The sequence below is a fragment of the Pyxicephalus adspersus genome, chromosome 11 (assembly GCF_032062135.1).
Source record: "Pyxicephalus adspersus chromosome 11, UCB_Pads_2.0, whole genome shotgun sequence".
Lineage (NCBI taxonomy): Eukaryota > Metazoa > Chordata > Amphibia > Anura > Pyxicephalidae > Pyxicephalus > Pyxicephalus adspersus.
The window spans coordinates 51,981,984-51,999,928 of record NC_092868.1 but is presented as its reverse complement, the minus strand read 5'-3'; the positions used below and the strand labels follow the sequence as shown (position 1 = coordinate 51,999,928).

The 17,945-nt window shown below is 38.9% G+C and overlaps 1 protein-coding gene across 6 annotated transcripts in view; it reads left to right on the top strand.

Annotated features, from left to right (window-relative positions):
- PRDM16 (PR/SET domain 16) overlaps positions 1-17,945 on the top strand; it is a 71,001-nt gene that overhangs the window by 32,997 nt on the left and 20,059 nt on the right. For 3 of the 6 annotated variants that reach the window (XM_072425368.1, XM_072425363.1, XM_072425364.1), the window contains exons 5-12: positions 19-117; positions 3,507-3,660; positions 5,223-6,630; positions 9,375-9,462; positions 12,018-12,187; positions 12,351-12,428; positions 14,533-14,702; positions 15,886-16,060. In XM_072425368.1, the coding sequence (XP_072281469.1) occupies positions 19-117; positions 3,507-3,660; positions 5,223-6,630; positions 9,375-9,462; positions 12,018-12,187; positions 12,351-12,428; positions 14,533-14,702; positions 15,886-16,060 (2,342 nt within the window). The remainder of the gene's footprint in view (positions 1-18; positions 118-3,506; positions 3,661-5,222; positions 6,631-9,374; positions 9,463-12,017; positions 12,188-12,350; positions 12,429-14,532; positions 14,703-15,885; positions 16,061-17,945) is intronic. The other 3 variants (XM_072425365.1, XM_072425367.1, XM_072425366.1) reach the window with 3 other exon arrangements.

Here is a 17,945-nt window from a genome sequence, read left to right as displayed (position 1 = left end):
CACGTATGTCCTTTGCAGAACGATTCCTGGTTCCCAAGCGATCTTCCTTCCAGATTACCCATATATTTGAACTGCAACAACAACACTGAAGCGGAACCTCACACACCTAAAGTAGACGTCAGTGTCACAGCATAGTTACATTTGTTGCACGACCACACACAGTCACAAGCGCAAAGTTTCTGGCGGCATGTTCCCCTCCGTCAGCCAATAGATACAAAATGTTACTTTTACTATAGCAAACTCCCTCTGGTAACCGGTAGAAAAATGGGGGAGTTGTACAGGACATTACATGCAAAATTTGTCTGAAAGAGTGATGACCAGTGTTGTCTTGTAGGAACCAGATCCTTCCTTTAGCTTTTCAAATACATATTGGAGAATTAGAATCTGACTATATTCAAGTCAGGCTAAAAGAGTCACTGGATCTTACTAAGATTTAAATGCTTGATAATGTATTGAACATTGACTTTGCCAAGTGAACAGCCTAAACATCTTTAGTAAATCAAACCCATTGGTCTCCAGGACTAAAAGAGAATATGAATTTTCCTGGTTATGAAAATAGATGTTCTTACCCTTCCATACCTTTCCATACCTTTTAAGGTTTTGAAAGTTTTTAACTTTTACCCTTTTATCTTTAAAAACAAGAGGAAGCAAAATAAGGATATCAACTAAATCCCAAATTTATTTATTACTATTGAAAGTAGGTAAAGTCTATTCCGCAGTTGTCCTAAAAGGATGGGTCCTATGTGACCTAAAAACCACTCGCCACTCTTTATTTCCCAAGGTCAATATGGAAGTAGACTCTTTGGTTGCTGGAGACAACAAAACAAGTTTCCTTCAGACATGTTGATAAGTCCTGCATGCCTCCCTCTTAAATTAGAAAACTTCAACAACCAAAAAGAAATGTGATTCTCGGCTTCCAGAAACTTTAAGCGCTTGAACTTTAGGTGTGTGTGTTATATACTATATGATATTCTGATCTGACAAACAAAAAAATCACTAACTGTCTAAAGGTTTCCATTTCCTCAGTGTTAAAAGTCATTTGTAAAACCTCCTGTTCCATTAAATATTTTTTTGGCAGCCGTTTGATGTTACGTCAAAATGGGTTAAAATGCCACTTTACTGTGGTGGATTAGGTTAGCTAGTAAACCACTGTAAAGTTTTCTCTACGGGCCAAGACAAACTGGGGTAACAATTTTTTTATTTAACTTGGTGCAAAGATACATTATTACTTGGGCGTCAATACGCACGCAAAGCCAATGCACTTACTTGTGGCTTGTTATAGATAGGATAAGAAGTAGTTATATTTGCTAGAAGAAGATGTGAAATATTAGACGTTTTCAGGAATTGTAATTACATTGAAGGAGTTTTCCAGGGAAAATTAAAGATTGGCCAACCTTGTAGTAGAAACAGAAGGACCCCTCTATATTCCTTTCTATGGTTATGTATGCATATTTTTTGCCTGTAAGACTCCATAGGGATTAAAGTCAGTGCCCCTTTTCATTCATTTGTTATATATCATTAGGGGCCAATTTAAAAAACAGGTAAAATAAGACTGTTGGTCATAACAACAGGTTATATGCTACATTTGTTGTCTTTAGTTAAAATTAAAATGTGGTATGGTCTTTATAGGCAGCTTGTGAGCAACTAGGGAACATAGGAGAAGCCCCCCATCCCCACCCCAGCTACACACCTATATCCCAGGGCAGAATAGGAAGGTCTGGCTTTTGGGACCTGGCAAAGCTATGGCTGGCCTTTGCTAAATGTGGGCACTGATTGATTTCAGTAGTACTGGTCCATTGCATCAACCAGTAAGCTAAGGTATTTCTAAAGCCAATATTTTTTTAATTCATTGTTTTTGGTGTCACCACTGGTGACCATTGTTATAGAAACTGGAACAGGAGTAGAGAGAAAATTATCCAATGAAGACACCAGTCTAAGAGGAAATTCCTCTTTACTTTGGGAGTATTTTCTTGGACTTCATGATGTGTTTCTAGGACAGAAGTCTCATGGAAACCTGACATGGAGTTGTAACTTTTCTATACTCTATCCAAATGTTAATAAAATGTAACATTAGACTTATTTAATTGTGTATATAAAGCCAAAACTTTTATATATGACAGGAGCTCCTGCTCCTTATATCTAAAATAAAGGCAAATCTGACTTCTACACATTTTATAGTATTAGCTGCCATATTTAGTTGCTAAACTGGTAATTTTATGCCATTACCAATACTGTAAGGAAGGTGTCATTGCCATAACATATCTGTGTCTGCATATCTGCACCAGGTACATGATTTGTGAGCACTCTAGCCTGGTTGTTACTGTATATAGTCTTTTTTTAATGTACCCATACCATTTCAATACTAAGAACATAGTCACTATACCTCCAAATACAAAAAGCCCAGGAACATTCACTTTTTGGTGACCAAAGCTTAAAGTATCTTTAACCCCACTGATAAGGTTCATTACGAATACATATTATTTTATAAAAGTCAAATAGTGGGTAATATAATATTAAATACAATGACAAGGTAGCCAGAAGCATTGACACATGTGGAGTCATCACCTGAGAACATCATAAATCAATAAATTCATAATGGCATTGTCTGTTGGAATTTTTTTATCTAAAAAAAATTACAAAAATGAAGACAAAAAGTAATAGATGAGGGACATTAGGAAAAGCAGGATCATTTTTAGACAAAAAAAATCTTCAATATAGTATTGTTCATCTATGCTATCGTTAACAGATAAACCACAAAATGTTAAATTTTAAGCAGATTAATACACACTTGGAATTAAAATGAAATATGTGAACTGACGTATCTATCAAAGGATCTTGGCTCAGTGAGTCTTGGGATTTACATGGTTCTGACAGGCAGCATGACGAGCCAGGTGGCACACAATTTTCTTGGTTTAGCAATGCTCCTTCCTACTCCTCCACTTACAACCGGCCTACTGGGCCATCACCACTTAAATCCAACTCCAGCTTCGATACTCAACTGGTTCTGTAAATCTCTGCAAGAAGAAATCTAGTTTTTCAAGCTGTGCACTATGATGGAACCATGTGAATCAAAAGACTGGTTGAGCAGAATTACTAATTTTTTATCAGTGACAACAGAAATTGTATATGTATCCCAACTACGTATTGAGCTGTTTCTCTAGAGTTTTGCCTTGAAGCCCTTAAAGCCAAACATACTAGATAGATATCAATGTCTGTAACCAGTTTTTGGAAACCATTATTTTATGCTATGGCTGAACCTTCCTGCTTCTTCATTCAGCCTTTGGATCTAATAACTGGTTTTATAAAGAAATATGATGTTGGTGGGAAAAAAAGGGGGGCACCAAGTATTTTAGCAGGAAACCAGGGATTGACCTTATCTGTGTATATTAAAAACACTTTGTATTATCTTTCCCTTTATCGTGTGTTTATTATGTTGGTATTATAACGTGCATTCTACATTTTCAATCATTAGTGATCTTATAATTTTTATTTTGTAAATCTTTCAGGTATTCACTGACCCCAGCAACCTCCAGCGGCATATCCGTTCCCAGCACGTCGGAGCCAGGGCGCACGCCTGTCCTGACTGCGGCAAAACCTTCGCCACCTCGTCAGGTCTCAAGCAGCACAAGCACATTCATAGCACTGTCAAACCTTTCATATGTAAGTCGTCTTGCTCGAAACTAGATCCCTTCTCCACATTTTCCTGAGAAAACCCATAAAAACCACAAGGCAAATTACTAGAGAGGCCTGTGCAACCACCCAAGTAGAGAACCACAGCAAGTCCACATTCAGGGCCCAGGCAGTACGGGGAAATACGTCTGCTGTATTTTAGAAAGGATTTTTGTTGGCTGTTCGCTGGTTGGCGAATTGTTTGATTCGTCAAGTTAGGTGAAATTACCAACCACAGTAGAAAGTTAGTTAAAGGGTCAACCCACTCAAAAGGGATATTGTAGTTCACCTTCATATTTGATCGGCACTGGGTTTATGGGTCTGAACCCTAGTTGTGCTCCCATTTTTCTTGTTGGAATATTTAAATAATTTATACCAAATATGTAATATTCTGACCTGTAAAGGTCAGAATACTTTAGAGGACAATAATAATTTCTAAATTAAAGGCAGTGAAAAATTGACTTCTCTCCTGTCCTTGATTACATTTGTCCAATGGCTTTCCAACACATCATTTGTATCAGATACCACTCTTTAGCTAATCATTTTTTAACTTTATCCAATTTTAGGGATTCAGGTGATAGGTTACTTTTTTTTAGCTAAACCACAACTGACGTGTCAGCTAGCGCCAAAAATTGTAGACGAGCCCTCTGTGAGCATTGAAGCCCATTTAACTGCTTCCTTTTCACCCCAGTGTTCACCACCAACCACAGAGAACCCTATGACATTTCCTTTTCTGTAAAAATAAACAGAGAATAATGTAGTCATCATTTTCTGCTAGCAAAGTCATCTTTGGGATACGGTACATTGGCAGCTTAGAACTTCATAGCGTGTTAATCCACCATTTCTAACTGCAGATCCTGGGCAGTGGACCAAGGCTTTTCATGCATTTTAGACATAGTGCGGTGTCTTAGCTAATAAATTACCCAGCATGGCTCCTTATGTTATGTCCAGCATAACACGTTTGGGATGCCCGTGTGTCAAGGAACTGGAATATATATTTTAGCCTGTTTTGAAAAAAAAAAAAAAAATGGAAAAGTGACTATAAATTTACTCATGGCAAAAACTTTAAAGATAACATTTTGCATATGTAAGTGAAAATGGGATAAACTTCAATGGTTTTGTGAATAAAAGAATACACTCTTTTATCTAAAATTTTAAGTGATTCCTAATTATGTGGATATTTATTCACTTATATCCAAAGCAGACTAATTTACCCAAAAAACAGCCCTAGTATCATTGATAATGGGCCAACAAGCAATCAAATTGCACTGCAGATATGTATGTTTTGGGGGTTTTGTTCCACTTAAACAATATTCTCTATTAGGCATTGTAGATTTACCATCACTTTCTGTCTCAGTGAACATAGTCAACAAAGGATAGAGAGGATGAATCTATTTAGGTTTTTCCTATACATTCACTTTATTTCCTTATGAAAGTAAATGGGGGCCTGGGTACAATAAAGTAAATGGCCTGACCAATGTCTGTATGATCTCCCACTGCATATTTATGCCTATTTGATCATTTTTTTGTGTTGGTTTCTGTTGGTGTTCCAGGTGAGGTCTGCCACAAATCGTACACACAGTTCTCCAACCTGTGTCGCCATAAACGAATGCATGCCGACTGCCGTACGCAGATTAAATGCAAGGACTGTGGACAGATGTTTAGCACTACCTCCTCCCTGAACAAGCACCGACGCTTTTGTGAAGGCAAAAACCATTACAACCCAAGTGGAATATTTGCCCCTGGTCTGCCCTTGACACCAAGTTCTTTGATGGACAAGTCTAAACCTTCTCCAAACATGAATCATTCTAGCCTTGCTTTCAATGACTACTTCCCTTCTAGGGCACATCCAGGCGGTTTGCCATTTTCACCTGCTCCTCCTCCTTTTCCAGCATTGGCTCCTGGATTCCCAGGAATTTTCCCTCCATCGCTGTACCCTCGACCACCTTTATTACCTCCTTCTCCACTCCTTAAAAGCCCTTTGAACCATACTCGAGAAGCCAAGCTTCCTAGCCCAATAGGAAATCCTCAACTCCCACTTATGTCCTCCTTAAACAGCAGCAATAGCAACCAGCAGCTTTCAATGGAGGACAAGTTTGACAGCAGTATGGAAAACTCATATATGGAAAAACATAAATCTAGGAGCAGTGACTTGTCGGATGGAAGTGACTTTGAAGATGTCAACACCACCTCGGGGACAGATTTGGATACCACCACTGGTACCGGTTCTGATTTAGATAGCGATGTTGAAAGTGAAAGAGACAAAAACAAGGACAAAAACAAATCTGTAGAAAGCAAACAAGACATTGTCAGTAGTTCTGTTTCCAGTAGTTCTAATAATCTTGGAGAAAGGTCATTTTTCTATTCTCAACATTCCTTTTTTCCTCCACCGGAAGAGCAGCTGCTTCCATCAATGGGTGCAGCCAATGACTCTATTAAAGCTATTGCCTCTATTGCAGAGAAATACTTTGGACCTGGATTCATGGGCATGCAAGAAAAGAAAATGGGTTCACTCCCCTATCATTCCATGTTTCCTTTTCAGTTTTTACCCAATTTTCCACATTCTTTATATCCAACCTTCTCAGAAAGGACAGTTAATCACAACTTGGTCATGAAGGCCGAACCAAAGTCTCCTAGGGACCTTCAGAAAGTTGTCAGCACAAGCTCCGAGTCACCCTTTGATCTCACCACCAAACCAAAAGAGATTAAGCAAGCCTTAATGCCCCCTAAGGTTTCGGCACCCCAGGCTTCGGGAGAGGAGCAGCCCTTGGACCTCAGTATTGGTAACAGAAGTAGAGCCAGCCAGAATGGGGCCAGGGAATCTAGGAAAAATCATATCTATGGTGAAAGGAAAGTGTTGACTAATGACATGCTTTCAAAAATTCCTCCACCTCCTCTTCCGCAGCAGCCACCTCTTCACTACGCAAAACCCTCTCCATTCTTCATGGATCCCATTTACAGGTAATAACATACCTTGACCTAACCATAAAACAATGGCCTCATATTTTATAGGGGCCTGGGTACAGTTTTGATTAGTACAACCCTCTGTTTATGTGCCTCTGGTATCTGATATGTAGGGGTACTTTTATTTGCTTCTTTAACAAACCTTCAGGGTTTATCAGCTTCGACTCATGTTGAGATATTATAATGTAGAATGATGTTCCTAAATGTTTTATACATTAACTTCCTTTGATATTCTTTGTTAGAAAACAGCTGTCAAAATGTTTAATGGCCACCTCGCTTCTGCAATTTATTCTTTAGCTGCTTTCAATTATTTTGTAACCCCATAAGATAATTACCTATGTTTAGGGCTCATTTTGTAACTGTACAGAAGCTGCCTTGGTGCAAAAAAACGAACAATTGGGACAATATTTTTTGTTTTTCCAAATTTGTCAACTCTGCCCATATCTGGTGAATGACAATGATTTGCTCTATCCTCTACTGTTTTTAGTATCTTTCAGTGGCTCTTATTGAGTTTCTACCTGCAGAATCACTAGGAGGCAATTTAATGTTTATTTGTGATTTTTTCATGTTTTTCATGTTATGAATATAGTACGAGAAACAGTAATCTCTGCTGTGTGGGAACAGAGCTAGGAATTCTAAATGAGTGCATATGGAAGACTTGACCCAACCAAAATCTGCCCATGGACCTTGTAAGGCCAACAGTTTATAGGCATTTCATTATAACACCTATATATAAGATATCCTCTTTCCAAAACCATGAGGATTGATAACCCCCTATTTAATGTACAGCGCTGCGTAATATGTTGGCGCTATATAAATCCTGTTTATTAATAATAATAATAATAATAATAACCCCTGTTTACAGCTTTAGACACCCCCATTGATCCGGGAGGACTTTCTACATAATTTCTGAATGTGTCTATTACAATTTGTGTAAATTCAGCTACAAGTACATTTATGAGGTCAGGGACTCATGCTTGATAAGAAGACCTTGCTCACAATCAGCATTCTTCTCATACAAAAAATTGGCCTGAGGTCAGGGCTCTATGCAGGCCAGTCCCTGCACACCATACTAGCCAAACCATGTCGTTATGGGGCTTATGTTGTGTACAGGGATACATGTTGAAGCCAAATAGGCTCTTCTCCAGTTTGTCACCACAACATTAGAAACACACAATTATCCAAATGTCTTGTATGCTGTAACATTCTCATTCTTTTCATCCAAAAAGTTTTTGGGTTGATGTCAGGGCTCTGTGTATGCCAATTCCTTCACACCAAACTCACCAAACCATGCCTTGGAGCTGGGGTTGTGTACAGAGACATATGTTGGAGCCATAAAGGGTCTTCTGCACTTACCACAATATTGGAAGTGCACAATTACCTAAATTTCGTGTAACTTTAACAGTTCCTTTCACTTACAAAAGATTAACATAGTTATTTAAAGGGGTGTCAGCATAGCTTTGTCCATATAATATATTGTGTGTGAGTGGACTAGCCTTTTAAGGACACAGTTGAATTCCTACAAAGGCACCGTATAAATGCTGCAACCACTGGGCAATCTCTGCCGTACATTTTTGGCATTGCTCCACCGGTGACCGTTGTTGTTTTTTATGTCTGCTCACTCTCCACCTACTATATATAGGCTGTTGTGTTGAAGGGAAAACTGAGCTTCGTATCGAGGGAAGTCCTGGTTGTTTCTCTGTCTTGGACAAGCTGAGGCTCCAGAGAGAAGACACAGGATGCTAACTCATGAAATTACAGGAAATGTCCTCATCCGAATGACATAGATCATGTATCAATTAGGCTGACCTTCCATTTATCACACCAGTCAGCTTGCTTCAAAACGATGAGACCCTGCATTAATCACTCTGAAGTGTATCCATTTTTTACATGTTAAAATAGAACATTTTAAAGGGAAGTTCTCAGGAAGAAAAGAGTAACTGAACTAGATCAGTTCACAAATGAAAGCAATGTACAAAACTGAATAGAACAGTCTCCGGATTAAAGTGCATGTAAAACTTTTTTTTAGTTTGTTTGGCATTATGGAGTTTTAGCATTTTTGTAAATCCTCTCCAAACTTCTTAACTAGATGCTGCCAGTAGCACAACTTTTTGTTGCAGGCTGACAACTCTAAACTGCAAATATCTGCATTTCTCCTGGCTGTTGTCAGTCCTCCTGGTTGGACATTAAGCTGTCCGATAGACCTCACAGGTAGTCCAAAAGCAAGCTGACAGTATTCCTGGGACGAGTTGACAACACCGATGCTAATTTTAAAGCTATGATTTACAATTATCATTCTGCAATAGGGAGTGCTACAAGGATAGAGGAGACATCTTCTAATAGGGGCTGATTTATTAAAGTTCTTGGAGAGCTTTAATAAATCAGGTCCAGGGTCTCCAGTTTTGGAGACAACTGGTTACGGAGGACAGAGGGTTCCTCCCACTTTATGATAAGCCAAAAAAATGGTAAAGATCAAAACTTTAAACCAGTGGGGTCACATCCACCTCCCAGAAAGTGTGTATGCTTCATATTTACTCATCTGCATTTCATTGGTGGTATGTTGCTTGGGTGGGAGTGACACACACATGGCACATTATTGTTTGGGAATCCTGGGGAAACAGGTAAGTTTAAATACTTCAAGGTTGTATTTATTTTAAAGTTTTATTTCCAGTCTCATCTTAAGGCATTGTTAGTATTTTATGTTCCCTTTGAGGTACGTAACCCTCTATGTTGTTGTCCAGCAGGGTGGAAAAGCGCAAGGTGACAGACCCTGTTGGGACAATGAAAGACAAGTACTTACGGCCATCTCCTCTCCTCTTTCACCCCCAGGTAAGCAGATTTGGAATTTGGTTACATTTTATGGCATCATCATGGACCAATAAAACTGGTTTGTTATGTAAATTCATGCATTTGTGATATGATATCCATAAAAATTTGCATCATGAAAGCTGAGCTTCTGGATCTGTTCAGCTGTGGCAGCTCCAAAAATATCCAATGTTTTTGAATTCTTCAATTTGTTTTTTGCCCTAGGTGGCATTAGGATGTTATATCCTTTTTGGTGTCTCATCATGATTATCTTGCAAGGGTTTTAGTAATTTTTATTAGTTTTTGCACACTGTTATCAGTTGTTATATTAAGTCTCCCTGCAGACATTAAGGGAGGAGGTCTTCCAGCTCTAGTCATATTATTTGGTCCAATATTGTAATAAGACAAAAACTTAGAGATACAACAAAAAAAGACAAAAACTTAAGGGGATGGCACTCATCAAAGCAGAAAAAAAATACTGTTAACTAAATACATTAAGATATTGACTTTTATTCATACTATATTACAGAACGGCTTGTCCATACATGTCATACAGATTTTGTAAACCAAAATGGAGTTGCCCTTTAAGTGGAACATCCCTTTAATGAGATAACAGCTCAGCAGCAATGACATTCTTCGTTTTGTCTTAGAAGTTTGAGAACTTTTCCCACCTCACTCCTTCACATAGACCCCTTATTGTTCTGCTTCCCCACCAACGTCTAGTTAATAACTTCCAGTGATTTTCCTCCGAGAAGACTGGATAATGGCAGCGGACCCGCCAGAAACATCCTGTGTTTGTCTGGCTTAGAATAGTGCTGAGATCGACTTGTAAAAGGAGTAGATATGACAAAGCCGTCGGCTAATACCAGCAGACAGGGGCCTGGGAAGATTCAGGAGCCCATTGTAATCCAGATATATTAGTGCCACCTATGGGCTGTGCATGCAAGATTTTGGGAATCGAAAGATAAAAAAAGTCACTTAGCTTTTTGGGTTTTCATTGCACTTTCCCTGATTTTATTTTATAACTGTATAAAAGATAAAAACACCAGTATATTAATAGACTTTAATCCTCAGAACCATTGGGGTATATCCTGCCTCTTGTGCAGTGGGTGAGGCTGCAGGAGGGTGACGCAGGAACCAGGGAACACAAATGCAAACTTTTAAGATTGATAAGCAAATGATGAACAAACCAAGGCAGTGCAGCCAAATATTAAAAATATTCTGTTTTAAGCTGATAATTTTACTTGTGTTTTTGGAAAGCACTTTTGAACTTTTGGACTGTTGGAAGCAAGGTAATGCATTGCCTATTGACGGACAATCCTTTAAAGATTTCTTGTGAATATGGATACAAAAAAAGGTTGATGATTGATTTTAAACACTGGACTTTTTTATTTTTACATCTTCAACCCCTATGTTCTATACGGCATAAATCCGCCGACTTAAACCTCTTTTCTATCTAATTACTATGTTTGAGTCCAGGAATTGCTGCCAGGTTGCTACAATTTATATTTGGTAATTACAACAGCTTTCTAATAACAATATCTTTTTTAAAACAATGTCTAGGCTGCGTTTGTCCCCAGAGCCTGGTTTAATGTATTGTAAACGTGCAAAAGGTCAGAGCTGGCTGTACAATAGAGCATCTACTATTTGATGTATGGCTTCCTCTGGCTTTCCGCTCGCTCACTGGCTCCTCCGCTCCTTCCTTGGCCGCTGTTCAAACTGACATTTTTCAGTTTCACCTCGCAGGGATGCAGTTTTGCAAGAAAGCAAGTGGGAAATGGAATGGGTCCCTCCGTACCATGCATATGATGTATATTCCATGACAAGCTTTAAAGCACACCTCTACCTATCCCACCAATCACTCTACAATTTAAACAAATTACATTTTTTTGGATTCCAGATAGGTATTTTTAAGGCTTTTTCAGTTATGTCTCCCTATGGGAACTGCCCACTTTCCTTTTTTGGGCTCTTGTGTGGAATGCGTGAACCTGGTCAATGAAAACATGGACACCTGGTAGCCAGTAGACCATCAATCCACAATATTTATTAGAAGTCATCTACTGATTTATATTTTTATATATAATAGATAGGGGTAGGAACCTTAGTCAGGATTTTAGACTTATCTGCTCCTCCCCACATCCCCAAGACCTTTCCTGTCCTTTCTGATGGGGCCATCTGATGTGGTAGAATGATAGTCACCCTACTAGGCACACCATTCCTGTTGCCTTATCATTCTACCCCAGGATGCACAAGTTCCTGCTGGGGAAGGGACAATAAACAAACTACCATAGCAGAAGGTGCACAGAATGAACCCCCTTGTATGCCATCACAGAAAAAGGTTCTCCCAATTGTCCATAGAAGATTGTTTTGGAGTCCCAGTGGGAATATATGTAGTTTGATCACCTATATCCACTTCATACATGGTTCACCTTCTATAAAGCACCCATAAATATCACACAGATATGACCAGTCCTAAACTTATCAGATTGCCATTTAACCATCCTGCATTAGTGATGTCTCCAGTAGACTAATGAAGAATTTGGGTTTTGTTCACTTACGGATTTGCCTAATTTATCTAGATGTCGGCCATCGAGACCATGACGGAAAAGCTGGAAAGTTTTGCCAACATGAAGGCCGACACCGGAAGCTCCTTACAGCCCCTCCCGCACCATCCTTTCAACTTTCGCTCTCCGCCCCCAACGTTGTCAGACTCAATCTTACGGAAAGGAAAAGAACGTTACACCTGCAGGTAATTGCACACTGTTGCATGGCCCCTGGGGGGAATCAATGGTTATTTTTTGTTTTCTCCTTGATGTGACATATATAGATGGTTCTGTCTGTGACTGTAGATATCTAATTTGGGTTTGTGTAAAGGGGGCACAACTTTAACACTGTTTTGCACTTGTTATTAGGTACTGCGGCAAAATCTTTCCACGATCAGCAAATCTGACAAGACATCTCAGGACCCACACAGGGGAACAACCCTACAGGTAGAGAAATAAAAAAAATATTATTTCTTAACTGGATTCTGATATAAATTTCTAATTGACAGCTGTGGTTTGCTTGTAGTTTTGTATTTTCCCACTGAAAATGTATCTAAATGGGTATTAATGGCACCCTCTAAACCAGTGTTCCCCAACCTTTGTAACAGGGAGGAAGCCTAGAAATAACTTTAAGGTAACCCCTGATGTAACTATTATATCCACAGCTCACAGTAATTAGCATGGTGGTCATTGGAAAAAATTCATCTTACATTGCTGGCCAATTGGAAGAATGTCACCCTTACAGATAGCCAAAAAGAGCATTGGTGTCACTTAAACTGACCTGAGAGACACATTGCTCATTGCTCAAGGAAAACCTTGCAACTTCTGGAGGAACCCTAGTGTTCCACAGATCACTTATTGAGAACCACTGGTCTAAATGTGTCTTCCAAGATTCCCTACATTTCAAATTCCAATGATATACCTGCTGGTGTGTACTTTTACTAATGAGGGATAGAAAATGAAAGCAGACATCTGGTTGATTCATGGAAGTTTGGTATGGGTCAAGACATGCCTTTCTGTACTTTGTAAAAACATGGACAGCTAGCCAACCAAACTATATTGTCCCTGCCAGTTGCTGGTCAGTAGAGCATGCACACAATGGTAATTATTTTAAACCCAGACTATAACATTAATAGAATAGGAAGAAAAAGTACAGCAAACTGGATCATTTTTTGAAGGTGACACATCTAAAATATAATAAATAAATTTTTCTTATGAAAGAAGGTGGTTAAAGAAGAGTCCAGGTCTTGGTACCCTGTACTTGTTCCAGCACATAAAATATGGGGATATTGTTTAATCTTAATCAGTAGCCTGAAAACTATTCATTGAGCAGTATTTATTAAAACCAATATCTTGGTTTTGGATAAGAGCTAGAACCCGCATTTGGTTTTTATGATTGTTTAGGGGAGAGTTTCCCACACTTGTTTTCCCAGTGACAGCAGTCAAATGGGTTCTAGTGGAAAATAATGTTTTTGGGTTTTATATTTATATGTTTTGAAAAGATGGATACCGAAATTCAGAATAAGAATTATTGCAGCCATTATTTTATTCATTTAGACTGTAGTGTAATTATGTTGTATTAGTCAAACATTTCTCCACAGCAGGAGTAACTCCTTAAGTCTGACTCTTGGAAGAAATCAAAGGCTTTAAACTTATTAGGTGACACATCCACACCTCGAGCTGTCTCGATTTTAGGTAGCAAAAATAAAATATCAAGGCCAGGCAGCAGTAATTTGTCCACAACATGATTTTAAGCCATACGGCGAAAGCCTGCCTGTCAGTTTGGTAAAACCCTGTATATGTTTCTCACCATTAATGCAAACAAAACACACTACGGCTTCGAGTGGAGCAAATGATTTGAATAAACTGACGGGAATTAATCATTATCCTCATATTTTATGTGGCGGAGTAAGTGTGAACTTTGTGTGGGGTACAGAGGACCCTGTCAGCCCCCACAACCTCCCCCTTTCTTTAAAGAAAATATCATATTTTTGGCCGTGTTACCTGCCAGAAACGTTCCAGTGTGTTGTGCCTTTGCTTTTCAATCTATTTATGTTACAGTCTGCAGACTATTTTTACTTTATTTTCTGACAAAAATACGCCATCTTTTTCATCGACGGGGAACACGAGACCGCAGATGTGGAGTTGACCTCTTTGCGGGGGCCAGTCTCGGCCGGGTCATATGGCGTAATGGAGAAAAGAGAGAGGGGCTTTCGTTAAATTGCAGAAAAGTCCCACATTCATTGTAGGGAATAAATTGAGCCATTGACAATTCTGTTTACTCAAGGTTTAAATGCCCTCCCACACCCCAAAGGGGCTAAAGAAAATATGGCATCCTTAAAGTGGAACTCAAACTAGAGATTAAAGTCCTCAGTTACACATTGTATTCCCCAAGGTTACACGTGTACCATAGGGTTAGCCAAATATTTTCAACCAGTCCAAGCATTGTTGAAGACAACTCTTAAATTTTCAATAAATTCGCAAAACCACATTAGGTTGTTCTGTTACTCCTTAAAATGTTCTCTAAATCCTTTTTCTTCTTTATCTCTAGATGTAAATATTGTGACCGCTCTTTTAGCATCTCCTCCAACCTTCAGCGGCATGTACGGAACATACACAACAAAGAGAAACCGTTCAAATGCCACTTGTGTAATAGATGTTTTGGCCAGCAGACCAACCTGGATCGACACCTTAAAAAACATGAACACGAAAATGTTCCAGGTAAATAATAAATCGTTATACCAATATTCACAAAGTACAACGACTTCTTTTGATGAAGATGTTACCATTCCTCTTTTGGCAAATTTTAAGGTCTTCCTAGAAGACCAACAGCTTTGGCAACATCAGTAGATGGCTGCATTGACTATTGGATGCCTGGTACTCCTGCTTGTAGAGAAGGGTTGGACCATAGACTAGGGTATTGGTTTCATTGACTGTTCCATTTATTAAGTCATGTGAAGATTGAAACAATTCCATTAGGGTGAAAAGACAAAAGGTCCACCATTATTCAGTCTTGTAGCCTACTTTACTTCTGCGCAGGGTCTTCACTGGAGTATGTGCAGGACACCAACGGCTATTGTATGGTATTAGGTCAATTTTCCAATCTAACATATTCTGGCAGGTTATATGACTCAAGGGTATAGCTTAGAGATCAAGACGTATCTAGTATCATGCAAGTGAATTATATTTTTGATGGCTTTGCCAACAGAAAAAAAATATGAAGCCTGGCTAAGTAGACTGGTACCACTTCAAGTTTGTTCTTACCTCATTAGCCCTCACAATCTAATTCCTACTATAAATATTTAAAAGCACATTTGCGCTATAACTGCAATTAAAAAATGAGAGTAGAAACAGACAAGGGATGCACCCCTATTAAAATTATATACTTGGTGGTAGCCCAATTACCTGAACAAAGTCAAGGGAAACATTTTTGGGGGAAGCCATTGAACTTCCCAGTATGTTTTTTGGAATGTAGAAGGAAATCTATGCAAACCCAGGTAGAATATCTAAATTCTGTAGCTAGTGTCTGGTCAAGGTTCGAACTTGGCTCTGTAAATGGAGAATGATAGCCAATGAGCCACCATTCAAGCACAGGTTACCAGAGTTGATCGTACTCCTTAGGTAATGGAGACCAAATGATGGGGGTATGGGACTGGATCTTTTCTGATCTTTTTCCTTGATGAAACAATTATTAAGTGGAAAAATGGACTTGATGTGTCAGGTGGCATGAAAGCAACTAAATCAATGTCAACGTCACAAAAACAACAAAATGTGTTCCTGTGCACACATTATATATTTTTTTTTTAATGTAACCCTTTAAAATTGTTATACATTTGATATGATTTACTGAGACTTAATGAGTTGTGACTGTTTCAAACTTTTCCTGATTTTTATTCCCGTGCAGTGAGTCAGCACTCGGGAGTTATGGGAAACCACCACGGAAACAGCGCCTCCTCCCCCAATTCAGAATCTGAAAACCATGCACTTCTAGATGAGAAAGAAGATTCCTATTTCTCGGAAATTCGAAACTTTATTGCAAATAGCGAGTTAAATCAAGCTTCAAGTCTAGCAGAAAAAAGGTACAAAAAAAAAGTTAACTTATAAAAGTTTTTTTTACTTTAATTTCTTCTTCTTGTAAAAAGTCACATCTGTTATGAGATACCGCCTTGGTGCGCGACGTTAACCTCATTTCCTCAGTGATCCACAGATATTTTGGCACTGCAAAACCGTGAATAAATAATGAGACGCTATGAGAAAATGGTATTATGTCACTGTATCTCGTTCAGGAGGGGGTGGCTGGGTGATTGTGCTAAATCAGGCAAATGTGTGCTCTAATAGGAAATATGATGTGCACCGATGATAAGTTAAATAAAAGCGGGCCCCTGCTGGTTCGAGCCAGCTGTGTCGCGGTAGGTTGCCAGTTCTACGTCGACGTTCCTTAGGCTGGAACTTGGTAGACAGACCACCAGGTGCAAACCATAAATCAAATAATGGGACTTATATAGAAAATAGAGTTGTATTATTAATGGTCTGATGTTCTCAATTAAAAGGCGTTTCCCACCTTTTATCCCGTTGGCTTGTACGTACCCTCCTGCAACCTGACTACCGAGGACCCATAGGGCAACAATAACAGCAAAAATATGCATACAGAACACTGCAATAGGATAAGTAATAACATTACTCAAGGCAAGGAAGGCTTTGCCAAGAAATGACACAAGACGAGTCCTGTTGTATAGAGCAAGGCAATGGCTTTATTTTAAGACTGGTTACAAAGCCAGTAATAACACATTAACCATTAACCTTATGTTAACCAATGAGGTTAAAGCATATCTAAACCCAAGAACACAAAATGTAATATTTAAAAGCTTACAAGTCTTTAGATGTGGTGGCTTTAATAGCTTTCTTCTGATTTTTCTTTTATGTTGTTCCGGTGGTCGTTCCAGTAACATACTTTCTGTTGTAGGGTGACAACGTTCTTTTATCATACTGTATCTATTTTGCAGCATTGTCAACCCAGGACTGGAGTATAGCACACACCTCTTTTCTTCCCCATAGGAAGGAGAAAAAGATCTCACTTCTTTTTTAACAATTTTACAGCCTCTGGTACATTGGAGAACTTTTATATGGATTTATCTATATGGCAACTACGAATCCAACCAGAACCCTAATATTATCAAGTGATCACGCTATCCACAGCCTTACTATAGCTAAAGGGTTATATCTCAGTCTGTGACCCCACCCGGGAGATTTTCCCCCCCATTCCGGTAACACAGTACAGAAATTGGGGATTCAGTTGTCACCAATACAGAAAGCCCAAGGCAGTATCAAGTCATTGCCATATGTTCTACACCTTCGAGAGAATGTCCACACTGGGGAGATTTTCTATCTTTCCAGCAAGAATACAAAAGCAATAAAAACCTAATGTTACCTCGACAAAGGTAAATGTCTCATTCTGGAAATTACCCCTTAATTCCTGTAGACTCAGCAGGAAGTGAGAAAAGTCTATAAATAATGATGAAAATCCCCTCTTAGATAGTTGTCACTGAACCAAATATTAATGTATAGACTTCCTCTGGTCACAACTATTAACGTTGAAACTTCCCTCCTCCTTAAAGAAGAACCTACAAAAATAAATATGAAAAGACTAGACGAATTTTGTGCACACAAATTAAAAATAATCACCAGGTATAGAAGCGGTTCAGTCGAATCCCATTGGGATTGGACCCAACTAATCAGTGGCAGATGCTTTTTGGCAGCTAATGGGGAGCCATTCAGAAGGACCAAGTTAACCTTGTGTTTGATGTACGGCTTTGCTTGGAACAGGTGAATTTATTGCATTAATCACCTACAATACAGATGGCAGTCATGGATTCCACTGCAATATATTCTGCTGCTTGTAAATACCACCAATAGGATGGCATAGAAGGTATTAAAATCAGTAACGTTGGTATAGTTTTATGTTTG